We start from the raw sequence: 25,325 nt of genomic DNA, 5'->3' as shown, positions 1-25,325 counted from the left end.
TATAGACATGCATCCCTTAACATTCATTTGGGCAACATCTGGCCACTTATACATCCGTGGTCCCATAAGGGTTTTTTTTTTTTTAAAAAAGGGAAAACACCTCTCCTTTTGTTTATTATTTCCCCCTTATGGTTTAATGGTTTTAAAGACCGGAAACCCAGACTCTTGCAGCACTGGACCCTGAGTGGGATACAGGCAGGTGAGGCAGAGGACGTGGCTCTGGGTGCAGGCTCTGGGCTTTGTCCAGTGGGCAGGCAGGCAGTGAGGGCTGTGGGGCCAGGCTGCTCCTGCTGCTCAGCCAGGCGGGACAGCGGGCGGGGCTGGGCGTGCTCTGCACCCTCCTCCCTCGCTTCTCTCTCTCCACTCCTGCTGCTGCTGCTGCCCATTCCTCGATCCTCCGCCAGCAGCTCCAGCAACAGCAGCAGCAGTGGCAGCAGTGGTGACTAGGATGACCGGAAGCAGGCTCCCATGAGATTTTAATATAAATGGTGTTTGCACAATGTCCAATTCATGCAATGCGCGATCTCACAGAACTTATCGTGAATGTTAAGGGACGCATACCTGTATAAGTAACATCTTTATAGCACCTGGCGGTTATCAGAACTGTTCATACCTATTATTATATTACTTTATTGTCAATACCTTCTTATTGTTGTTACATTAGCTAAGTAATAAATCCAAGAAACGAAGAAGATAGATCTTGTTTTTTCCCTGAGTGTTAAGAAACTAATTTTCTAGAAAAACAGAACAACCCTGGCATGTTGTGCCTGCCAGAGCTAGAAAATTGTCAAACTGTATATCCCCGAGACCACTTGATTCTTCTCTAGGACTATTCCACTTGTTTTCAAACCTAACTTTCTGCATTTCTGCGGTGAGTTATACTTAAAGTGAATAACATACTAATTTTTAAGATGCAAACCAGCTCCACATGGAGGAGCTTTTCAGTCTATATCCCATTGCCTACTACTTTCAGAGGGAAACAAGTTTAATCTCAGCAAGAAGGATTTTGATGTCTTTGGTCAACAATAGCTTTCTTCTGGGGTCTTAAAAGCTTTCAAGCGGCCATCTAAGATGCATCAATTGGTCCCAACCACCTGGAGTAAAGGAGAATGAAGAACACCAAGGACACAAGGAAGGGATTAGCCCAAGAGACAGAAAGGGCCACATAAACCAGAGACTTCATCAGCCTGAGACCAGAAGAACTAGATGGTGCCCGGCTACCACCAATGACCACCCTGACAGGGAACACAACAGGGGGTCCCTGATGGAGCAGGAGAAAAGTGGGGTGCAGAACTCAAATTCTAGTAAGAATGCCAGACTTAATGGTCTGACTGAGACTGGAGGAACCCCGGAAAGCATGGCCCCTGGATTCTCTATCAGCCCAGAGCTAAAACAGTTTCCGAGGCCAACTCTTCAGATGGGGATTGGATTGGACTGTGGGATATAGAGTGACACTTGTGAGGAGTGTGCCTCTTAGCTCAAGTAGATACAAGAGACTAAACGGGCAGCTTCTATCCGGAGGTGAGATGGGAAGGCAGAGGGGGTTAGGAGCTGGTTGAATGGACATGGGGAATCAGGGGTGGAAAGGAGGAGTGTGCTGTCACTGTGTGGGGAGAGCATTTAGAGTCACATAACAGTGTATGTATAAATTTTTGTTTGGGAAAAAATTTTAAAAAATGAATAGCCATCTTTATTAAAATCTAACAGTTGGAAGTAATATATCCTTCTGTTTGTTGAGTAGGTTGTTCTGGTGGAAAAGTTGATAAGCAGCTGGTAGGTTTCCTATCACAGGTTGGCCGTTGCCTTGGAGATGGTTTCACACAGCCTGCAGGATTGTTGTATTTTAAAACATTTTCATAGTGTTCTTTACAGTTCCTCAACTATATTTCAGATCTTTAATTTTGACCTAAACATGTCAAACAGGCCAACTCTGCATCTGCTAAATTTTTAAAATAAAACTCAAAGAAGAATTGAGTTGATGTAAGCCACATTCGGTTGTGTTTGCAACACACCTCTGGGACTTTGTAGGTTTGAATTACATTACAGGCTTCACCATAAAGCCTGGATTCAGTGGGAGCCGTGGTGGGGTTCATTCATCAGTGGCAAGGTCTTTTCACTGAACAGAAGATGAATTTGGGCTTACTAAAAACCTAACCTTTATTAAAGCCCAGACTCAAATTGCATATGACTTTGGTGAAATTTACCGTGAAATTAATTGTTGAGTTAAATCAAGTTGAGTAGAATAAAAGGAGATGCAATTAACCTGGCTGAATGCATGCCCAGCCTTCTTGATCACTTAATCCCTAAGCCTGCTGTATTAAAGGTCTTAGTGTAACCTAAACTTTTCTACTAGTGGAAAAGTACAAAAGCTAAGATTCGTTGTGTTCTTCATCTTTGTACTAAAGATACTTAAAGTTTAATGTTCCACTTAATTTTATCTGAAGAGGAAAGATCAAAATCAAAATGAGTTTCCCACCTAAAGGAACCAGTGTTCCTTGGAGAGTCGCCAGCCCAGATCTGGAACAGCCAATGTACAGGATGAGTGGGGGACATCTTGTTCTGCCAGAGAGCACGACAGCTGTCAAAGACCCCTGGGGCTGTGTCACGTTGAAGGTGATGTCAACTGAAAGAGCCAGCTGGTTCTCCACTGGCCAGGGTGGACAGATTGCACATCAGAAAGAATAGGAGCTGCAACTGATAGAAAAATAAAAACCCATGAGTTAATTTGTTGTTGTTAGTTGCTGATGAGTTGATTTTAACTCATAGCGACTCCGTGTGACAGAGTAGAACTGGTTCATAGGGTTTTGTTGGCTGCAGTCTTTATGGGAGCAGATGCCAGGTCTTTTGCTCTTGGAGCCGCTGGGTGGGTTCAAATTGCCAACCTTTCAGTTAGCAGCTGAGCGCTTAACCGTTTGTGCCACCAGGTTTCCTTGGCTTAATAATAATGCTACCCAGAAAAGCTTATTGGTCATTTTTGGAGGTTGCTAGGCCGCCAATTCAAATATTCCTGAGTTGGTTAAAAACGAAAAAAGTCAAGTATTCTGTGTTCCCTATGTGATCTGTATTTTAGGTGATCAGTTAGTTGAGGCAGAAATCTCTTGTAGAAGAATTCAAGCCAACACATGCAGAAGATAAAATTAAGGAATTATTACTCATTTTATTAAGCGTGATTATGGCATTGTCGTTAGGGCTAAAAAATTTTTACCCGTTAAAGATAACATACTAAAGTTTTTTAAGGGTGAAATGATAAAGATACCTTGGATTTGCTTTAAAACACTTAACAAAAAACCAAAACGATGTGGGTCTGGATGAAATGAGAATGGCAAATGTTAATCGCAGAACGTGGGAGAGGGGCCCGCAGGAGTTCACTATACTAATCTCTCTACTTTTCTTTATGTTTGAAAATATCCTCAGTGAACAGTTAAGTAAAAGATATAAATACGAGTGAAATTTAGATGATTATTGGAACTTGAAAATAGAGAAATGATAGTAGCCTACCGAATTTCCACTTGATTCTGTGGAATAAATTCTGCTTGATTCTATGGCATAGTCATGTGGAAAACACACTTGGAGGCAGAATATCCCAGCAGGTATTGTTGTACGTAGTCTGGAGTTACTGGAGGATGACTTTGGCAGGTCACTTCACCTCCCTAAGATTTTATTACCTTTCTCCTGAGTAAAATGGGGACAATATTTTTGTCTGTCCCAAAGGGGATTAAATGGAGCTAATGCGTGACGAGAAGGTGGTACAGTGACAAGCACTCAGCAAAACCCATTGCCGTTGAGCCGATTCCCACTCACGTGTTCCACAAATGTCAGTGAATGTTTAAACAAGAGTGATGTGTTCAGATCACCACCAGCAACTTGTCTTGTTTGAATCTGTGAATTCACGTTGGTTTTGATTTGTTTTTCTCTTGAGCCTCTTGTTTGAAGAGCACATGTAGCCTGTGCATGTACGGCTGCAGTACAAGGTGAACAGCGTCCCCTGGAGTTGGGCGGAGCGCAGCTCCCAGAACCAGTGTGTGTGGATGGTCTTACCCTGGCGGCTCTTTGGAAGGCCCACGGGACAGACTGCCCTCTGACCTGTGTCCCCAGAGCCTGGCATGTAGACGGTGCTTCATAGAGATTTCTCGGATGAATGAATGAATGAACCACTGCGTAGTGGCTGTTAAGAGCTGTGGTTGAGGTCTGAAGTTTGTATCTGATTTTTAAATATATGTATAAATTATAGTGGATTCAAGGCTATCACGATAATAATACTACTCTTAAATTCTGATAAGCTTTCTAGGTGGGAAAGAGAAGGCTGGATTTCAGCTAAAGAGAAAGGAATTATGGAAGCCAGCTCATGTGTAATGTGTCTCCGCATAAGTGTTGTTGCCTCATGTGTCCCCACGTGTTGTACGTTTAACATGCCTCCACACGTGTTGGCTGATGTGTCCCCACATGTGTTGTCTGCTGTGTCCCCATGCGTGTTGTATGTCTAAAGTGTCCCCACACGTGTTGTCTAACATGTCTCCACTGTAATGGTTAGTTTTGCTTTAGAGCAACCTGTGTCATAGTCTTAATTTTCCCCTTACATTTTACTGCCAAACCATTGACCTTGCTGTGGAAAACTAGGAGTACAAATAGTTTCCCAGTCGACATTCTGGTTGCTTTTAATAAGCACTAGTCTATGGTGTAACTATTTAAAAATTTATTATAAGCATTTAAAGAAGCTAATCTTCACAACAGCTTAACGAGGTTTTAACAATAACTGACAGATAATGGCCTGAGGCTCCAGCAGTCACGATTCCTGCAGATTAAATTGAGTAGATATTTAGCCATGTTCCCGTATTGGGCTGGATACTGGATACTAGGGTCTGGCATGGGGAAATGAGGGAGGCATAGTTCTGCCCTTAGAGGACTTAACATTCTTATCAGAAGAATGGGTGTGGACTCAAATGGCCTTTCATTCCATGGAGAAAACTTTTCCAGTTACATGGTGAAACCAGTCAGAGCCAGAGCTCCACAGGACGCCTTGTTTTTCCGAGTCTCGAAAGTTTTCCACTTGGCAGGGTGCGGTCACCACTTTTCTGTCACTCTCTGTTTAGTGGGAAATATTTGAGTTTCCCCTCTCTGACAGGTTTCCACCTTAGACAGGTTCTGGCTTTTGCAGGCTTTTCTGTATTAGGATTCTGGCACACTCAGCTTGGGGGGCTTGAGAGACGTTTAACCAAAGGGATCCTCACGAGGAGATGGTGCGGGACTGGCATGGTGTGAGGGGCAGGGCAGGGCACGGAGAGCCCCGAGATGGAGGGAGAGGGGGCCTGGCCAGCTTGCTGTTACCCCACAGGGAGGGGACCTGGGGAATAAAGCTCCCTCACCCATTTCATATTCTCCTTCCACCCTCCATCCCCATCCCTGGATCCGACCAGAACTGGAATGTAGACAGTGGGTGATGTGGTCAGTGTGGATCGGGCAGTTGGCCCTGGGACACAGCAGTGTGGGGGTGGATCTTGAGGGCACATGGAAGGTTCCATTCCATTAGTTTCCTAGGAGTGCCATAACAGAGCACCATAAACTTGGGGCTGAAGACAACGGATGCTTATTCTCACAGTTTTGGAGGATGGAGGTCCAAAATTAAGGCGTTTGTGATTCCTCTGATGGCTGTAGGCAAGATCCATCCTTTGCTTCTTCCAGCTTCCATGGCTGGCCTCTTCCAGCTTCTGGTGGTCGTCAGCTTCCTTGGCCGGCCTCTTCCAGCTTCTGGTGGTCGTCAGCTTCCTTGGCCGGCCTCTTCCAGCTTCTGGTGGTCGTCAGCTTCCTTGGCCGGCCTCTTCCAGCTTATGGTGGTCGTCAGCTTCCTTGGCCGGCCTCTTCCAGCTTATTATGGTGGTCGTCAGCTTCCTTGGCTGGAGTCTTCCAGCTTACGGTGGTCATCAGCTTCCATGGGTGGCAGCCCCATCACTCCATTGTTGACCCATCTTCACGGAGGAGCTTCCTCCAGTGCATCTGTCCACTTCGTGGGTCTCTTTTAAGGATGCTTGTCATTGGAGTTAGGTCATTCCCACTCCATAATTCAGGATGATCCCCTCACCTCAAAATCCTTCACTAATCACACTTGCAGAGACCCCATTCCAGATAAGGCCATGTTCACAGGTTCTGGGGATTAGGACATGGACATAATCTTTTTGGGGTCCACCATTCAGCACCCTTTCATTTCAGGGATAGCTAGAACCCCCTCATGAGACGGCGGTAACTCATTATTTGTGTGATTCTGTTTCATTTGTCGTTTTCAGTAGATGGCACTCATGTCCACTGGGTATCCACTGCCTGCCCTTCCCAGAGCCAGCACAGACTGGTGCCTGGAAACCCATCTTTTGGGGACGAGCGAGCAAGCGCAGGAAGGCCAGAGGTGTGTGCTGCACGGGCGGAAACCACCGGCCTGTACACTTCATGCCGGTGAACTGCGTGGTCACAGCTCCACAAAGGAGTGTCTCAGAGAGCTCTGAGGATTGCAGCCTGGTGCGGGGCTGTTGGGTGCCTTCAGAAAAAGCTCTTAGCCATTGGCAGGGGGCCTCGTTAGGATGGAGTTTTAAAGCTGAGATTTGGGGAAGGAGGGTGTTTCCAGACAAGGAACCAGTCTGAGCAAAGTCATGGGGAATGGAGCCATTTTATATGCAGATTTTGACGTTCTGCTTATCATCTTAACAAATTTTTTGCTTGTTAAATAAACACAACGAGATTGTTTTGTGTAGATAGCAGGCCTTCTAAGGATGGTGGTCACTGGGAGGGCAGATCTGTGTTTTTATCTTCAGTAACTCAGAAGATTCTGAGGCCCAGATTCTGAGGACAGATTGGATTTTGAGTACTTAAAGACTTGCAAGTATATTAAGACTTTCCATTCATTTGTTTAAATTCACTAGCATAATTCAATAATGTCATTTACTTTGTTATGGTAAGTATTATAGTGTAACAAGGGAGCAAGGGACCTCTATGAGTATTTTTCCATAAAAGTTAGGACTCAGCTTGGAAATGTTGACAGGTGTTTCTGCTCGCGTTTAGGAAGGCACGATTATAATTACAGATGGAGGAGCCAGGCTCTGGCCAGCTCAGATCAGAACCTCACATTGTAGAAGTGTCTGGTTTGGAATGCCTCCACTGGAAACCCAAGCCCTTGACTCACGCTGAGCCGTGGTGCTGCTGGCCGCCTTCCCATCCCCACGCCTCCCCTCTGCTCGCCACACCCACGTGTCATCTGGAGCGGAGCTTACATCTATCTGTTTTCTTCCCTAGTGCCCTGTCTTAGTTATCTCATGCTGCTATAACAGAAATACACAGGTGGATGGCTTTAGCAAACAGAAATTGACTCTCTCACAGTTTAGGAGGCTAGAAGTTCGAATTCAGGGTGCTAGCTCCAGGGAAAGACTTCCTCTCTGACAGCGCTCAGGGAAGGTCCTTGTCATCAGTCTTCTCCTGGGTCTAGGAGTTTCTCAGCGCAGGATCCTGGGTCCAAAGGATGCACTCCGCTCCTGGGTCTTCTTTCTTGGTGGTAGGAGGTCCCTCTCCTCTCTGCTCGCTTCTCTCTTTTATATCTCAAAAGAGATTGATTCAAGATACAACCTAATTCTTTAGATTGTGTCCTGCCTCATTGACGTTAACTGCCTCTAATCCTGCCTCATTAGCATCATAGAGATTAGGATTCAAAATACATAGGAAAATCACATCAGATCACAAAATGAAGGACAAATACACAATACTGGGAATCATGGCCTAGCCAAGTTCACACATTTTGGGAGACACAATTCAATCCATAATAGACCCTCAACCTAAATAAATAAATAAGTAATCAGATGTGCGTTTGAGGCAGAACGCGCCTTCTGAGAGACGGGCACATCTTAATGTAAACATCGCGAGAAGCAAAGGATCGTCACATGTCTGCCTGGGTCAGTCTGATACTATGCAGGATGCCTTTTTTCTTGTTATAAGCAAAGGTGGTTTATTTCCCTAGGACCGCTGCCCTTTGGTCTACTAATACTTAACGGATTTTTCAAATTAAAAATAAAGGCTTTCCCAGAACAACTAGGTGGTGCCCGGCTACCATCACCGACTGTGCTGGCAGGGATCACTATAGAGGGTCCCAGACAGAGAGGAGAAAATATAGAACAAAATTCAAATTCACACACACAAAAAAGACCAGGCTTGCTGGTCTGACAGAGACTGGAGAAACCCTGAGAGTATGGCCCCGGATACCCTTTTAACTCAGTACTGAAGTCACTCCTGAGGTTCACCCTTCAGCCAAATATTAGACAGGTCTATAGGGCCGACAGTAACACATGTGAGGGACGTGCTTCATAGTTCAGCCATGTATACAAGACTGATGGGCACACCAGCCGAGAAGCAAAGACGAGAAGGCAGGAAGGGACAGGAAAACGGGATGAATGGAAACGGAACCTGGGGTAGAGAAGGGGAGAGTCGACACGTCGCGGGATTGGCACCCGGTGTCATAAAACAATTTATGTATTAACTGTTTAATAAGAAACTAATTTGCTATGTAAACTTTCACCTAAATCACGACAAAACAAAAGCAAATAATGGCTTTCTTTCTTTTCTGTAAAGATAGACACGGTTGTTATAAAGAATCGAGTACAAAGAGGAAAGTAAAAACATCACACCATTCAGAGATTGCTGTTAGCTTTAGGTAGACGTCCTCCTGGAAACTTCCCTTCTCTGCTTGTGGCTCGACGGCACAGATCACTGTACCCGTGCGTTAAGCGCTGCTGTTGCGCAGCTCATGTTTCTTAGATTATGAGGAGAAAAAGAAACTGAAGTGAAACCGGCTAGATTGCTGAAATTTAGAAAAGTGTTTCTTTACCACTGAGAGATGATTTCCTGATGGTTAGAAAAGATGGTTTTCCCATGGTTAAGAACAAAGATGGTGAAACATCAAGAAGTTGGAGACGCGGTTTTCAATCTCGGCTGGCTGTTCACTCCCCGCCAAGGGAGGACATTAGCAAGTCTAATCGTTTCTAAAATGTGGCGGGCCCCTGGGAGCGTTCTCAGACTTACTGTGCAGATGGGCTCACAGACCTCGGGTTCGAATCTGTCTGAGAGGTGAGCACCGGCCGCTGAGAGCAGTGCTACTGAGACCTTGCTGCGTGCCGCGCCGCTGTCGTGGTGGGGCCTGGTGGGTGATTCTGAGCAAACGATAGAACAAGCCTGGGTGTTTCCTTCCCATTTTCTCAAATGGGGCAATGTGGGGTTCTTTTCCCAAAGAAAAGGAATCTTGAGGATCCCAAAGTCTTTTTCTACATCTAGTGTCACATCAGGGAGCCCCCCTGGGTGCCGCAGACGGTTAACACGCTCAGCTGCTAACTGAAAAGTTGGAGGTTCGAATCCACCCAGAGGCACCTCGGGAGAGAGGTCTGGCGATCTCCTTCCAAAAACTCAGCCGTTGAAAACTCTATGGAGCACATTTCTGCTTTGACACCTGAGGTCGCCATGAGTCAGAGTCGACTAGATGGCAGCTGGCTCAGTGCAGCATCGAAGGTGTGCTCCCGGCCGGTGTGGGTGTTAGAAGAGCTTCACAGATTTCCCACTGTTAGCACCCAGGCCCTGTCCAGTTCGTGGGTCCTCTAGGCCCCCCCAGAGGGTGCTGTGGATGTGCTCTGAGTGGCCACATGCTGATATTCGTTTATGTGACACCATCCTAATACCCAGGGGATGTAAAAATGACAGCCTGGGAGCAGTCATCTGTGAGAGTTTGATCTGGACTCTGGCTAGCTGGCGACTCAGGCTTTGCCCGCACACACTAGTCGCCTTTTTGTTGTACCCCACACAGCCTTCGTTCCTCCCTTCCTGGGCTAATATGTAAGGTCAGGTGGTTTCCATTCTCCTTATGCCCTAGGAGAATAAAATGTATACAGTTCCCTTTATAGTGAACTATAAAAAGCAGTGACTTCCAACCCTACCTGTACTTAGGGGTCACCTGGGGCATTGGAAGACAACACCTGTGCCAGAGCCCCAGCGTCTGGAGATTTTGGCTGCTTTGGGGTTGGCCTGGCATTGGGGTTTTTAAAAACTTCGCTCCCCCTCCTCCTACCTACCCCAAACTCAAAACCCAAACCTGTTGCCACTGAGTTAATTCTGACTTATGGTGACCCCATGTGTTCCAGAGTAGAACTGCTTCATAGGGTTTTCTTGGCTGTAATCTTTATGGAAGGGAGCCCTGGTTGCACAGTGGTTAAGCGCTCAGCTGCTAACTGAAAGGTGACGATTTGAACCCACTGGCTGCTCTGCGGGGGAGAGATGTGCCAGCCTGCTTCTGTAAAGATTACAGCCTTAAAAACCCTGTGGGGCAGTTCTGCTCTGTCCTGTAGGGTCGCTATGAATCAGAATCTACTCGGTGGCAACGGGTCTTTCTAAAAAATCTTTATGGAAGCAGTTTGCCGGGCTTTTCTTTTGCGAAGCCCCTGGTGGTGGGTTTGAACCGCCAGCCTTAAGGTTAGCAGCGGATCACAAACCACTGCGTCACCCAGGGGCCTCAGGCTGTTCTAATGTGCTGCCAGAGTTGAGAAGCTTTGCCATCGAGTAGAATTTAACAACATGCCGGCATGTGTGCATGTAAATAGTGCTGGTGCCTTTTCCACGGTCACCTTGGGGGACCTGCCCTTGCTTAGGACTTCGGAGGAAATTCTGCTCTCAGAATTACCCTTTGGTCCAGTGTGAGACCCCATGAAAGCACAGTCTGGAATGACTCAGTATGGGAGCCCACCTGGTGCATATGGCAGCGGGGGCACTTATCGCTTGACAGGCATGGCCTTTTTTTTTAAACTCCAGGTTTTGTTACCCACCTTATTTGCCTGACTTGATGTCTAGTGAATTTTGGCTTTTTTTTTTTTTGGTCTCTCATTCAACAGATATTTAATGTGCCTGGCGTGTGCCAGGTGCTTGGTCTGCAAAAGACAATGAGATACTGCCTCCAGAGTTTCTGTTCCAGTGGGGGGGGGGTTAGACAGTGAGCAAGAAACAAATCTAGTAATCACCGATGGCACTTCGTGTCATGAAAGACGTGTGGGGGCTGGGATGGCGGGCGGCAGCTGCTGTAATGGGACAGCCAGGGAGGCCTCTGTGGACAGGCGTTGAGGATGTGATCTGACGAGGACAAGGAGTCCCGGATGGAGCAGGAGAAAGGTGGGGTGCAGAACTCAAATTCTAGCAAGAAGAACAGACTTAATGGTATGACTGAGACTGGAGGAACCCCGGAAAGCGTGGCCCCCGGATTCTCTATCAGCCCAGAACTAAAACAATTTCTGAGGCCAACTCTTCAGACAGGGATTGGACTGGACTGTGGGACATAAAGTGATACTCGTGAGGAGTGTGCCTCTTAGCTCAAGTAGATACAAGAGACTAAACGGGCAGCTTCTATCCGGAGGTGAGATGGGAAGGCAGAGGGGGTTAGGAGCTGGTTGAATGGACATGGGGAATCGGGTGGAAAGGAGTATGCTGTCACAGTATAAGGAGAGCAACTAGGGTCACATAACTATGTATAAATTTTTGTATGGGGAAAAAAAAATGTAACACAGAGTCCCGGGTACCCTCGCCCCATTTCCCCCAGTGGTAGCATTTTGCAGAACTAAAGTACAGCATCAAAGTGGGACAGTGACACCAAAGCAGAGCCCCTCCATCACCACCTGCTGCCATTTTAGAGCCACAATGACTTCCCTCCCCTGCTCCCCAACCCTGGAAGCCACTAATCTCTTTTCCATTTCTAGAATTTGGTCATTTCAAGAATGCCATATGAGTGGCCTCTTGGGAGTATGTGGTCCATGGGGAGCGTGTGGCCCCCTGGGAGCGAGTGGCCCACTGGGAGTTGCTTTCTTCACTCAGCACACTGCCCTGGAGGTCCACCCAGGTTGTAGTACGTTTTGGTGGTTTCTTTTTTATTTCCGAGTAGTGTTCCGTGGTGTGGAAGTGCCACAGTTTGTTTAACCATTCACCTGTTGAAGGCCATCTGGGTTGCTTCGTTTTTGGCTATTGCCAGTGAAGCCGCTGTGAACGTTGAGGTACAGGTTTTTGTGTGAATGTCGCGTTCATTTCTCTGGGGTGAAAGCCCAGGAGTCCGGTCGCTGGCTCACGTGGTAGTTTCATGTTTTATTTCCTACGAATCCGCCAGACTTTTCCAGAGAGGCTGCACAGTGGTTTATGTTTGTTTGTTGTTTTAAGTGGCTTAGCAGCTGAAGAACGACTGCACGCGGGCCCTGCTGTATAAAGGAGGTGGAGGCGGGGCCGCCCTGGTTTAGAGGGCTGGCCCAGGAGCCCCCATGGAGGATTCTTCAGCCACTTCTTGATCCTGCTGTCCCAGGAACCCAGTTTAACCCCGGTCTTTCCAGTCCCGGGATCCTCTTCACTTAGTGCGGCAGTAGGAAGAGATGACAGTATTTCTCTTGCCTGAAATATGAGGACATTGCCAGCTTTTATCGTGTGGAGCTGAGGAGCCCTGGTGGCACAGTGGTAAAAGCGCTTGGCTGCTATCCAGAAGGTTGGTGGTTCAACCCCACCAGCCGCTGCGTGGGAGAACGATGTGGCAGTCTGCTTCTGGAAAGTTTACAGCCTTAGAAACCCAGTGGGGCAGTTCCACTGTCCTGTAGGGTTGCTGTGAGTTGGAATTGCCTCGACGGCAGTGGGTTTGGTTTGGTTTTTATAGTATGGAGCTAGGGGGTTAACTTTCCATTTTAACGTCAGTCTTTTGTTTTGGGCTGAGCCTAATCTTTGGGGTCCTTGGGCCCAGCTTGTGTGTCAGGAGACTGCAGCTCAGCGGTTGTGGGCCCCGGATGGAGGCGTCCATCCAAGGGCTGGCTATTGTTCTCCTGCCTAGGCTGCCTGTGCGCCTCCGTGCCCCGGGAAGTGCGCAGGAGCCAGAAGTGAGGACAGTAGAGGGGCGGGGTGGCGGCCGGCCAGCAGGCAGGAAGGAAGGCGTAGCTCCCATAAACCGGGTGGGGGTGGGAGAAGAGATAAAGGGAGAAGGAGCCGACTGGGGTGGGGTGGGGTCGGAGAAGACTCTGTGGGATAGAGAAACACTGTCAAAAACTGGGCGAGGAGTTGGGTGCTGTTGAACTTAAAACCCAGAAAATGAGGTTGCCGTGGTGGAAGAAGTCGCCTGCAAGGGAGCGGGCAGGGGAGCCGGAGCGTGGGTGGGTTTGTGCTTCTGATGGTTTCTTTAAACGTACCGTGGCTACACTTTGTCAGATGCGCCCTGCCATCGCCCGCCTCTCACCCCTCAGCTCTTACCTGAGGTCTGGGCAGGTGGGCCCCCGTCTTACCGAATAGCTCGCCATCTCTGAGAGGGAAACCCTAGTTGGGCAGAATAAGCCCCCCCACCACCACCACTTTGTGTCAGCCCCTCTAATAGACCAGGAGCCGGGCCGACTCGGCGGCCTGGGGAGAGAAGAGAGGAGAAGGCTCAGTTTAAGTGAAATCAGTTCCCAGGGTCTCCAGCTTTTGCCTTTGATCTCTAACCATAGCTCTTAAGCCTGAGTTGACATCGTGCCAACTGGTCCCCTCCGGTAAATGTGATTCTTTTACTTCTGGAGTTGCCGAAACCTGTGTTTAAAAACAATCTAGCCCTAAATCTTGGAGCCGTTTACTTTTTCAAGAACAATGGCAGCAGTACCTAATTCACGTCACGGTGCCACTGTTGAAATAAAAGCTGCGGACAGAGTCACAGGACAAAGCCAGTCCTGCAGGCTGTGTGCACAGGAAGTCGGCATTGTCTGAGCCAGAAATGGAAGGGGCTGGAGGCCGGCGGGGAGCGGCTGCCTCGCATGGTGCCGGCCAGGAGACCCGGGAAGCTGGAGCAGATGCGCAGGGCTCTGGGGGCAGGGCGGGGACCTCTGGGACCAGCCACGGACTAATCTACCGTTGGCTGTCTTCTCGTATGTTCTTTGCAGACACAGAGTGTGCAGCTTAACAAAGAAATGACCCTCGCCAGCAACCGGAGCCTGGCAGAAGGGAACTTACTGTACCAGCCGCGACTGGACGCTCTGAAAGCAAGTCTGACCCAGAGATACCAGGAACTCCAGGTGCTCTTTGAAGCCTATCAGATAAAGAAGACCAAACTAGGTAACTTTCTCAGGGTGATCTTTCCAAGAATTAAGAGTTGAGGGAAGGGCACATTGTCACACTGTTGCCCTACCATGAAAGAATTATTAATAAGGAAAATTTCAGGCTGAGACAGTGATTCTTTTGCGGTGAAGAAATAGTTTCTATATAGAATGGCATCACCAAATTAGAAAAGAAGCAACCACTTCTTTTATTCAAGACTTCCCCCAGCAGCATGGAAGAAGATGGCTGTTTTTTGAATGCTAACGTTCAGTGGTTGTTTTATCCTCTGACATTTGGTCCTCACAGTTAATGAGGAAGAGTGTCACTCACGAACATTTTATTTTGTCACACTTTAATTTGCAGCTGCTATGAAGAGTCTGGAACACTTTCGCTAGCTTGCAAAGGGGCGTTTGGATGAAGGGTAGTCGGGTTAAAGTCACGGCCTGTGGGGAGGCTTACATTGATGTCGGATGTCTGCTGTAACCCTCTCCCCTTATCTCTGTGGCTTCAGTACACACTTTGTCCAACACCCCAGGCAGAAGGGCCAAGAGCCCCAGTCTGGCAGTAGATGCCAAGTGTGTGGGAGGCGATGGGGCTGTTTACGTTGTTGGTGGGGAGGCAGGCTGGTGAAACCGCCTTGGAAAAACCGTTTGGCAGTACCTCCTAAAATGAATGGTACGCACGTTGTCATTCAGCAGTTCCATGCTTGGGTGTGTGCCCAACAGGAATGGGTGTTCATACCCATCAAAAGATACGGACAGGACTGTCTGTTGCAAGCGAAGTTTTGTCCGTGTGCAGAATAATGAGTAATAAATTGTGATGCACACACAATGGATTCCTACACAGCATTGAAAGGAAATGAACTGCAGACACTCACAGCCACGTGGATGATGTCAGAGACGCGTTGCGTGGAAGAAGCCCGTCACAGAGCGTAGACCTAGGATTCCCTTACACGAAGTTCAAAACCAGACAGAGCAGATCTGTGCGGGTGAGGTCAGCATAGGAGTTCCCTTTGGGGGTTATTGTCTGGAGGTGGACCTGAGGGAGGCTTCTGGAGCTGTCCTGTATCCTGACCTGCGTGGTAGTTATTTGGGTTTATACATATGTAAATATTCAAGTCACACACATAAGGTTTGTATACCGGATGTGAGTGGTCAGTCAGCCCAGGAGAAAGGAAATGTAAATGTGTCCTTCAGTGTTCCTCTCGCGTGCTCCAAAGGGGCCAGGGTTGTGGGGTCACAGTGAGGGGCCCTGGTGCTGTGCTCCGCATGCTGCCCGGAGCCCCTCTGGGCACGTGTTATATGGGTCAGTCCTCATGGACTGAAGGCCTTTCCTTCCAGCTTCCTGGGAAATCACTCTCCTGCTGTAATGGGTCTTCGTTTGGAAGGGAGATGGGAAGCGGTCTGGATGAGCTTGTCATTCTGCGGGGCTGGGGGCACTGTGGTTCTGAGGTTGCACCTGGATGTCCCCTCACCTCACGCCTTTTGCCTTTCCAGATAAACAGTCGAACAACGCCTCCGTGGAGACTCTGCTGGCGCTTCTTCAAGCCGAAGGGGCCAAGATTGAGGAAGATACGGAGGTGAGGCCAGCTCCCCGGGCGCTCGGTCTCCCTGGGCAGTGAGCGGGCCGCTTCTTCCAGGGGCATGAACGCCACACCTCCACACCAGGAGTGTGAGTCCAGGCAGGGGCCGGTGCGGCCGGAGCTGCAGGGTCAGGATGTGCAGGCTGCCTTCGAGCTGGGCTGCCTGTGAGCTGGGCCTGTGGGCTTGGGACAGTGCCGGGCCGGGCTTTGGGGGAGCAGTGGGCGGCCTAGTCCCCAATGAGGTGTTCACACTGTGCTGTTGAGTCAGCTGATCCCAGGGGTGCTGGCGGCTTCGTTTCCGTCTGCTCTGTGTGTGTCTGCGTCCACAGGCGGTCACAGTGCCTTCTGGAGTGGCCAGCTGAGTGCTGCAGGGCTGAGCCTTGCTCAGCAGGAAGGAAATGAGTCTGGGGCTGTGGGTTCGAACTGACAGTCTTTGGGTTAGTAGCTGCACGCTGAATTGTTGGCACCACCCGGGGACTCCACAGTGTAGCCCAGAGGTGTCTGGAGTTGGGGCTGGCACTATCACTAAGATTAGGCTGCTGGTCCCCATCTAGGGTGATAGCTCAGGGGCAGCCAAGTGTGAAGGAAGAGAAAATTGGCCTCCAGCTGGCCTGATGAGGGAGGGCAGAGACTGGGTGCAGTGTGATGCGCTCAGTGCCACGTAGGCCCCTTGGTCTTAAGGACCCCCGCCTGTCCTTGCTTGTGGTGGAGGGGTAGACAGGAGGCGCCCCTGCCCGCCTCCCGCCAGCTCTCTGGCTCGTGTGGGTCCCTGCCCACCCACGGAGCAGTCACTCTGCCAGGTGGTGGGGCCCCAGGCTGTGCCTCCAGGGTTGCAGCGAGGACACGTCAGGGTGGTCACCAGGACAAGGGGGCCAGTGTCAGGAGGAAGCTGGGATGTTGCCCCCGCCCGCGTGGCTGTTCTGGCACCCTGGGCGGTGAAGGGAGCTGTCTTCCTGATGGCTGACATGTCCCCGTAACCCAGTGTCACTGCGTCTTTCAGAACATGGCGGAGAAGTTTCTTGACGGAGAGCTTCCTCTAGACTCCTTCATGGACGTCTATCAGAGTAAGCGGAAGCTGGCCCACATGCGGAGAGTTAAAATCGAGAAACTCCAGGAGATGGTGCTGAAGGGGCAGGGACTCCCGCAGGCCCCGGCCCCGCTGCCGCCCAGGGTGCCCACGCCTGCCGCCCCCCTGCCCTACCTGGCCCCCGAGGCCAGCAGGCCGCTCCCTGTGGCGCCACGGCGCGTCCCCCCTCCGCCGCCCCCGGTGCCGACAGGACGCTTGGCCACCCCGTTCACAGCTGCCGCAGGCTTGGGACAGGCCCTTCCATACCCCGGATTGCAGTGCCCTCCGCTGCCACCCCGAGCGGGCCTCCCGTCCTCCGGCTTTGCCCCCCAGCAGGGCTTCTCCGCAGAGTTGATGTCGTCGTACCCGCCGGCCCTGCCTCAGCGGCCACCACCCCGGCTGCCCCCACACCAGCCGGGCTTCATCCTCCAGTGAGCGCCCGTTCCCCCGAGACTTGCCCGGCGGCAGCGGTGGGCCTTTGCGCACACGCGCTTACGGGAGGGCGCGTCGCTGGGCGCGGGTCCCGGCCGCTGTGGCCGTCCAGTGTCAGAGGTGTCGGTCTGTGGGGAGGTAGAACCCAGGCTGCCTGCACACACGGAGGCAGCGGTGTGGGCTGCAGACTGGCACCCCAGGCGGGGCCGTGGGCGTCCTCAGTGTGCTATCTCAATGTCCTTGTGTCGATGAACTTGGGAGCTGACAACCCTCCCTGCCCTTCCCGTTAGAACCTGGTCCCCCCGTCGCAGCTCGTGAGTTGTGGATCATTTGGCTCCTTCCTCAGCCTCCTTCTGACTGGCGCCTTCCTCAGCCTCCTTCTGACAGGCTGTCCTGTGGGCCCTGGCAGGGCCGGCCAGAAGGTGCCCCCCAGCCCCGGTGGACGGTCGTGCTGTCTGTGAACCTGCGGGGCACCCTCACAGTCCCCTGTCTGCCCTGAGCCCGGCTGCTTTTCGGAGGCCGCAGAGCCACTGCGGAGTTGGTGCTGCGCCAGGCCCCGTGCCGCCTCGCCTCCTCCGGGCTGGCCCTGCCCATTTCTATCCAGAGATGCTCCCCTGATGTTTTTACTACTTGTGTACTTTTCCTGTTTTGTATTGGGCAAAAACCTTTTTGACACTCACAAGATTATTCAGGGAAACTTTATAAAAAGTGCACAGCTTGTTCTGAGCAGACCGCGATGCAGATGAAGTGGATGCAATGTTCTTTCTTGCAAGTGGTGCGCGGTCACCCGCGGTGCCCTGCTGTGCCTTAGCACCGCCTGGTGCCAGGATTGGGCCAGGAGGGGCCCCCAGGCTCCCCTTCCTCCAGGGCTGGGTATGCCCTAGCGGGCTGCGCCTGCTGGCCACCAGAGGAGAGCGCTCTGCTTTCAGGGAGGAAGGGAGGGCTTGTCCACGCTCATTGTTTGCTTACGGGCGGGAGAACAGTCCTGCCACCGTCAGCCAGGATCCTCTTTGCCAACGTTCCCTGCCTCGGGCTGGCTGCCGCCTTGGGCAGTGGGCTACGGGGCTAGGTGGGGGTGGCATGGGGGATACTCTGAGAAGCGTCTTGACTTGGGTCCGAGTCTGGCCCACAGGATCCTCCCCTCGCGGGCACCACACGCCTGTTGACAGATGAAGGCTGGGTGCTCACTGGAGTTTGTGCGTCACCTCATCCTGTCACCTGTCAGGCAGCCAGGCCCCTCAGTGGCCCCTGCCCAGCTGGCTGCTGTCCAGGGTGACAGAATCTCACAGGGCAGAGGTGTAGTCTGCTCAGGAGTGCCATGGGCGGAGCTGCCCACCTTTGTACTCAGTGATCCTCCATTCTGCTCCTGGACTTGACCTCTACTGTATTGTAACTTTTTTAAACGAAACTGTATAGGACAGTTCGCTGCCATGCCAATGGGGTGGGCTCACCCCGTCCTGGAACCTCGGGATCTGGTGCCACTCGCTCCTAGGATACCTCTGCGGCTGCCCGCCACCACCAGGACGCCCAGCCTGGCAGCGGAGCTGCCGCCAAATGTGTGAGCATGGCTGTGGTCGTTGTGAAGGGGCCCCAGGCTGGCCATACCACCTCTCCATGCCACGCCCAGGGCTGTGCTCTAAAGCTGAACGACCTTTTAATGAACAAACGTGATCCTAACAATCCTGTCACTTACTTACTTGGAGACATTCGTCATGTGTTTGGTTCTAGAATGTCCGTGATCAGCGTTCCAGCAGTAAATGGATTGGCGGCTCTAGTCGTGCAGTTAAAGCACCCACCTGAGACCGCCCAGGTGGCCACCGTGCGTCAGGCCCCCGGCACCAGCAGCAGGGCCATATCCTGTGTGTGTGCTGGAGACGTTCCTGTAAATGTCAGGGAAGGGCAGAAAGCGGTGCCGCCCGCCCCCACCACCGCCCCGCGTAGGAGAGTGTCTTTAGGGCCGCTGCCCTGCCGGGGCCTCTGAGCCTCTGTTCACAGAGTCACCACTGTGTGCTGTACAACCAGTGGGAACTCAAGTTACGATGTTCTCTGGTTATTTCAAATAAATGGTAGAATCCTAGCGGCTCTGACTTTTTGTATGTGTTATTTTTATTGTGGTAAAATGTATATACCATAAAATTTTCCATTGTAGCCATTTTTAAGTGTATAACACAGTTGCATTAGTTATATTTACAATGGTGTGTGACCCTCACTGTTTACTTCCAAAACTTTTTCATCACCCCAAACAGAATTGGGACCCGATTTGAAGGCAGAGCCAGCAGGCTTCGCTGGTGGAGGGGTTGTGGGCGTCAGAGAGGGGTCGGGAAGACTGCCAGGTTTCTGGCCGACACTGGACAGCGGAGGACGGTGTGTCTCCACTGATACGGGGTGGGGAGCAGGGGGCAGGAAGAGCTGGCCTCCAAGGTCGATGGGGAGTTGTTTGCCGCCATCAAGTTGACCCCTGACTCATGGTGACCCCATGCTCCCATAGGGTTTTCATTGGCTGATAATTTCAGTAGATCACCTGGCCTTCTCATCTGTCTCATGAAGCTGATTTTTGCTTTGGGAACCTGCTGGCAGGTGTTTCAAGGGTGCAGAGTGGGACCTGCCATCCCAAGGCCAGTTGGGTTCGTGTGGGGCCTTGTCTGGTGCCCAGGAGCTCCTTCCTTGTCAGGCCGGGAAGTGTGGGCTCTAGGCCCAGGAGCTCAGTGCCCTGGATTGAGCTGTAACCATGACGCCCCTGGGGCGGGAGCCTTCCCCTCAGCACGCAGCCCTGTCTTCCCCCCTCGTGTCTCCTGTGAGCAGGCGCCCTTCCCTCCACATCACTGCCCCAGGGGGACGCAGGAGGCTCTCTGGTTCTGCGGTGAGGAAGAGGGAGGCTTTTCCTGAGAGATTTGTGTCTCACTTTCTCTGGTCCCAGTGGCTGCTAGGAAGCTCGTAGCCAAATTTGTAGTCCACCCTTGCCCTCTGTGAGGACGTTAAACATCACAGTATGAATTTTGTGGGCTCCTTCTTATGACCTCAGCCTTGTTGTCCCCTCCTGACCCCTTGGGGGGCCTTCTCATGAGAGGGTCCGGAGACGGCCATGGTTAGTCTGAGATTGAGGAGGGGGTGCCAGGAGCAGCCCCCATGGCCTGCTTTCCAGCCCAGCACACTGGAGGTGGTCTTAGGGATGGGGATCCAGCTAAGATTCCTTGGACTCAATTAAGTGCAGGCACTAAAGCCAGTTCTCAGTGACTTGTTCTTCACTGTGTTTTTATTTGGTGTAAAGAATCCCGTGCTTTAAAAAACGAGTTTTCTGAAGCTGTTTCCCCTTGCAAGCAAGAGCCAGACACTGGTCCTTCTTGTACCCTTGGCGTTTACAGTAGTCAGAGCACTGTGACACCCACGGTCCTGTCCGACCGTTAACTGCCCCGGAGGCAGGCAGGGCGGGGGCAGGTGGCCCATCTCACCCGCAGGGAAGCTTGTGGCCAGAGCAGCTGGCTGGGAGCCAGCACGCAGGCCCCCAGTCACCTCTCTCCCCCTGGCCTATGTGTTGTTTTGCTTCTCAGATGTTGGTGACCTGGGGTGGGAGCTGGGGGGAGTCCTGAGGGAAGTGAGGCCAAGTCCCCCCTCACTGAGCTGCGCTCATTGCGGGGGGTGGGGTGGGGGTGGGTTGGCAAGGCCAGCTGTGCTTCCAGGAACCTAGATGCTTTTTTTTTGGTAACTATGTATGTAACATAACATTTGCTATTTTAACATTTTTTTCCATGTACAATTTAGTGACATAACATTTGCTATTGTAACATTTTTTCCATGTACAATTTAGTGACGTTATGTTCATCATGTTGTTCAACCATTAACCACTATCCATTTGCAGATTCTTCTAGCACTCTTTCCTCAATGGATGGACTTAACACCCTTGTTGAAAATCTGCTGACCATAGATGTACAGGTTTATTTCTGGACTCTCAATGCTATTCCACTGTTTTGATTACGGTAGCTCTGTAGTATGCTTTGAGATTGGAAAATGTGAGTCCTCCTGTTATTATTATTATTATTATTATTATTATTATTTTTGAGATTGCTTTGGCTGTTTGGGGCCTTTTACAGCTCCATATAAATTTGAGGATTGCCTTTTCTATTTCCGCAAAGAAGGCTGTTGGGATTTTGATTGGAATTGCATTGAATCTGTAGATTGTTTTAGGTAGTATTGACATCTTAACAGTATTAAGGGTTCCTATCCATGAGTCCTGGTTGTGCAGTGATTAAGTGCTCAGCTATTAACCAGAAGTTCCGTGGTTTGAAACCAGCAGCAGCTCCGTGGGAGAAAGATGTGGAAGTCTTCCTCCGTAGAGATTTACAGCCGTGGAAACCCAATGAGGTTGCTGTCAGCCGGAATCGACTTGGTAGGTCTTTGGTTTTTAATGTCCTTCAGTAATGTTTTATAGTTTTCAGTGTAAAAGTCTTTTCGCTTTCTTGGTTAAATATATTCCTAGGTATTTTATTCTTTTCGATGCTACTGTGAATGGAATTATTCCCTTAATTTCTTTTTCAGATTGCTCATTGCTGATGTATAGAAACGCAACTGATTTTTGTGTGTTGACCTTGTATCCTGCCATTTTGATGGATTTATTTATTAGCTCTAGTAGCTTTCTTGATTCTTTGGGGTCTTCTGTATAGAGGGACAAGAGCTGGAATTGACTCGATGGCAGTGGTGGTGTTTTTTTTTTTGGTCATCTGTGAAAAGGGATAGTTTTTACTTTTTTCATGATTTGGATACCTTTTATTTACTTCCCTTGCCTAACTCCTCTGACGAGAACTTCCAGTACAATATTAGTGATGAGAGCAGGATCCTTGTCTTGCTCCTGATTCTAAGGGGAAGGCTCTTAGTCTTTATTGAGTATAATGTTGTTAGTTGCCATTGAGTCGATTCCTACTTATAGCGACTCCATGTGTGAGGAGTAGAACTGCTGTATAGGGTTTTCAAGGCTGTGGCCTTTGGGAAGCAGATTGCCAAGCCTCTCTTCCAGGGTGCTTCTTGGTGGGTTCAAACCACCAACCTTTCGGCTAGTAGTCAAGTACTTAACCGTCTGTGCCATCCAGGGACTCCAAGTATGATGTTAGCTGTGGGTTTTCCATAAATGTCCTTTATCAGATTGAGGAATTTCCCTTCTTTTCCTAGCTTGTTGAGTGTTTTTGTCATGAAAGCATGTTGGATTTTGTCAGTGCTTTCTCTGCATTGCTTTGTTCTGTTATGAGGTGCATGACAGTGACTGATTTTCTAATCTTGAACCACCCTTGTGGTCCTGGGATAAATTCCACTTGATCATAGTGCATAATCCTTTTAGTATGCTTTTGGATTCAGTTTGCTAGTATTTTGTTGAGGATTTTTTTCATGTCTATTCATAAGGGAAATTGGTCTGTAGTTTTCTTGTGTTGCCTTTGGCCTTGGTATCAGAATAATGCTCGCCTCACAGAATGAGTCAGGAAGTGTTCCCCCCTGTTGATTTTTTTTTTGGAAAAGCTTAAGGAGGATGAGGGGGGTCACTTCTTCTATAAATATGTGGTAGAATTCCCCATTGAAGTCATCTGCTCCGGGACTTCATTTTTTGGGAGGTGTTTTTAATGATTCAGTATTTTCACTTGTCATGGGTTTGTTGAGATCTTCTATTCTTTTTTTTTTTTTTTTAATTGTGGTGAAAATACATGTAACAAAACATAAACCAGTTCAACACCTTTAACATGTATGATTCAGTGATACTGATTACATTCTTCAAGTTGTGCAACCATTCTCACCCTCCTTTTCCATATTATTCCACCACTGTTAAACATAACCTCACTGCTCCCTAAGTGCAAACTCCCCTGCTCCCCTTCTCTCCCCCACTGGTAACCACTGATAATTTTTGGTTTGTGTATATTATTTCATAATTGAGATCATACAGTTTAAGTCCTTTTGTGATTGACTAATTTTGCTCAGCAAAATGTTTTTGAGGTTCATCCATGTTGTGGCATGCATCAGGACTTTATAGCCGAGTAGTAAGTAGCCCACCGTATGTACAGACCACGTGTGGTTTATCATTTATAAACTGATGGACATTGTGGTGGTTCCCCCTTTTGGCTATTGTGAAAAGTGCTGCTCCGAACGTTGGGCTGTGTCTGTGCCCGCTGCTGCTGTCACGTCCACCTAAGATGGAGGAGCCGGGATGTATGGTATTTCTAGGTTCAAGCCTTTGAGGAACCGCCCAACCATTTGCACAGTAGCTGTATCATATTACATTCCCACCAGCAGCGCATGAGGGTTCCGGTTTCTCCACAACCTCGCCAACACCCGTAGGTTTTTATTTTTTTAAATTGTGCTGAAAATACATACACCGATTCAACAATTTCTACATGTACGATTCAGTGACACTGATTATATTCTTCAACTAGTGCAGCCATCCTCACTGTCTTTTTCCAAATTATCCCACCACTGTTAACATACATTCAGTGCCCCGTGTCATGGATTGGATTGTGTCCCCCAGAAATATGTGTCAACTTGGCTAGGCCATGATTCCCAGTATAGTGTGGTGGTTCTCCATTTTGTGATCTGATATAATTATCCTGTATATTGTGATGTGTTGTAAATCCTGACCCCTATATGTTAATGAGGCAGGATCAGGGTGGGGTGTATCCTGAGTCACAACACACCCTTATTCAAGTCACAACCTTGCTTAAGTCACACCTTTTATTTTACAAGAGGTAAAAAGTGGAGTGAGCAGAAAGAAGGGACCTCCCTGCTACCAAGAAAGAAGAGTTGGGAGTAGAATGCATCCTTAGGACCCAGGCTCCCTGTGCTGAGAACCTCCTAGACCCTGGGAAAGCTTGATGCCAAGACACATGGAGATCTCCAAGGAACGCCAGGCCCACAGATGTTGAAAGGAGACAAGGACCTTCCCCGCAAAAGAGCCAAAAGAGAGAGAGAGCCTTCCCCTGGAGCTGGTGCCCTGAATTCGGACTTCTAACCTCCTAAACTTTGAGAGAATAAATTTGTTTGTTAAAGCCATCCATTTGTGGTATTCCATTGTAGCAGCACTAGGTAACTAAGACACCCTCTAAGCAAAAAATTCTCCCTCCTTCTCACCCCTGGTAGCCACTAGTTATTTTTGGTTTCTATATATTTTCTTATTTCATATAAGTGAGATCATACAGTATTTAACCTTTTGTAACTGACTAATTTTACTCAAGCATAGTATTTTCAAGGTTCATCCATGTTGTGGTATGCAGCAGTACTTCATTCCTGTGGCTGAGTAATATTCCATTATATGTATATACCAAATTTTGTTTACCCGTTGATCTGTTGGTGGACATTTCGATTGTTTCCACCTTTTGGCTATAGTGAAAAGTGCCGCAGTGAACATTGGTGTACATGTGTCTGTGTGCGTTGCATCTTTCAGGTCTTTTGGGTATATACTTAGGAGTGGAATTGCTGGGTCATACACTGTGGCTGCACCATTTTACATTCCCACCAGCAGTGGATGAAGGTTCCTGTTGCTCTACAACCTCAGCAACACCTAATGTTTTCCTTTTTTCCCAGTCATTTCCATTCTGACGGGGGTGAGGTGATATCTCATTGTGGTTTTTTTTTTTAAATTGTGTTTTAAGTGAAAGTTTACAATTCAAGTTAGTCTCTCGTACAAAAATTTATACACACATTGTTATGTGACCCTAGTTGCTCTCCCTATACTGTGACAGCACACTCCTCCTTTCCACCCCAGATTTCCTGTGTCCATTCAACCAGCTCCTGACCCTCTCTGCCTTCTCATCTCGCCTCTGGACAGGAGCTGCCCATTTAGTCTCATGTATCTACATGAGCTAAGAAGCACACTCTTCACAAGTATCATTTTATGTCCCATAGTCCAGTCTAATCTTTGTCTAAAGAGTTGGCCTCAGGAACGGTTTTAGTTTTGGGCTAACGGAGAGTCTGGGGGCCTTGTCTTCTGGCGTTCCTCCAGTCTCAGTCAAACCATTAAGTCTGGTCTTTTTACTAGAATTTGAGTTCTGCACCCCACTTTTCTCCCGCTCCGTCAGGGACTCTCTGTTGTGTTCCCTGTCTGGGCGGTCATTGGTGATAGCCAGGCACCATCTAGTTCGTCTGGTCTCAGGCTGATGAAGTCTCTGGTTTATGTGGCCCTTTCTGTCTCTTGGG

At 49.4% G+C, this 25,325-nt stretch overlaps 1 protein-coding gene across 1 annotated transcript in view; it reads left to right on the top strand.

Annotated features, from left to right (window-relative positions):
• VPS37B (VPS37B subunit of ESCRT-I) overlaps positions 1–17,279 on the top strand; it is a 33,436-nt gene extending 16,157 nt beyond the window's left edge. Inside the window, exons 2-4 of the mRNA XM_004384974.2 lie at positions 13,929–14,100; positions 15,579–15,661; positions 16,665–17,279. Coding sequence (XP_004385031.1) covers positions 13,929–14,100; positions 15,579–15,661; positions 16,665–17,165 — 756 coding nt within the window. The 3' untranslated portion in view covers positions 17,166–17,279. The remainder of the gene's footprint in view (positions 1–13,928; positions 14,101–15,578; positions 15,662–16,664) is intronic.
• Positions 17,280–25,325: the final 8,046 nt, after the last annotated feature.

This window comes from Trichechus manatus, unplaced genomic scaffold, assembly GCF_000243295.1.
Source record: "Trichechus manatus latirostris isolate Lorelei unplaced genomic scaffold, TriManLat1.0 scaffold00131, whole genome shotgun sequence".
NCBI classification, from domain to species: domain Eukaryota; kingdom Metazoa; phylum Chordata; class Mammalia; order Sirenia; family Trichechidae; genus Trichechus; species Trichechus manatus.
Note: the sequence above shows the minus strand (reverse complement) of the source record. Positions and strands in the feature narration are given on the sequence as shown.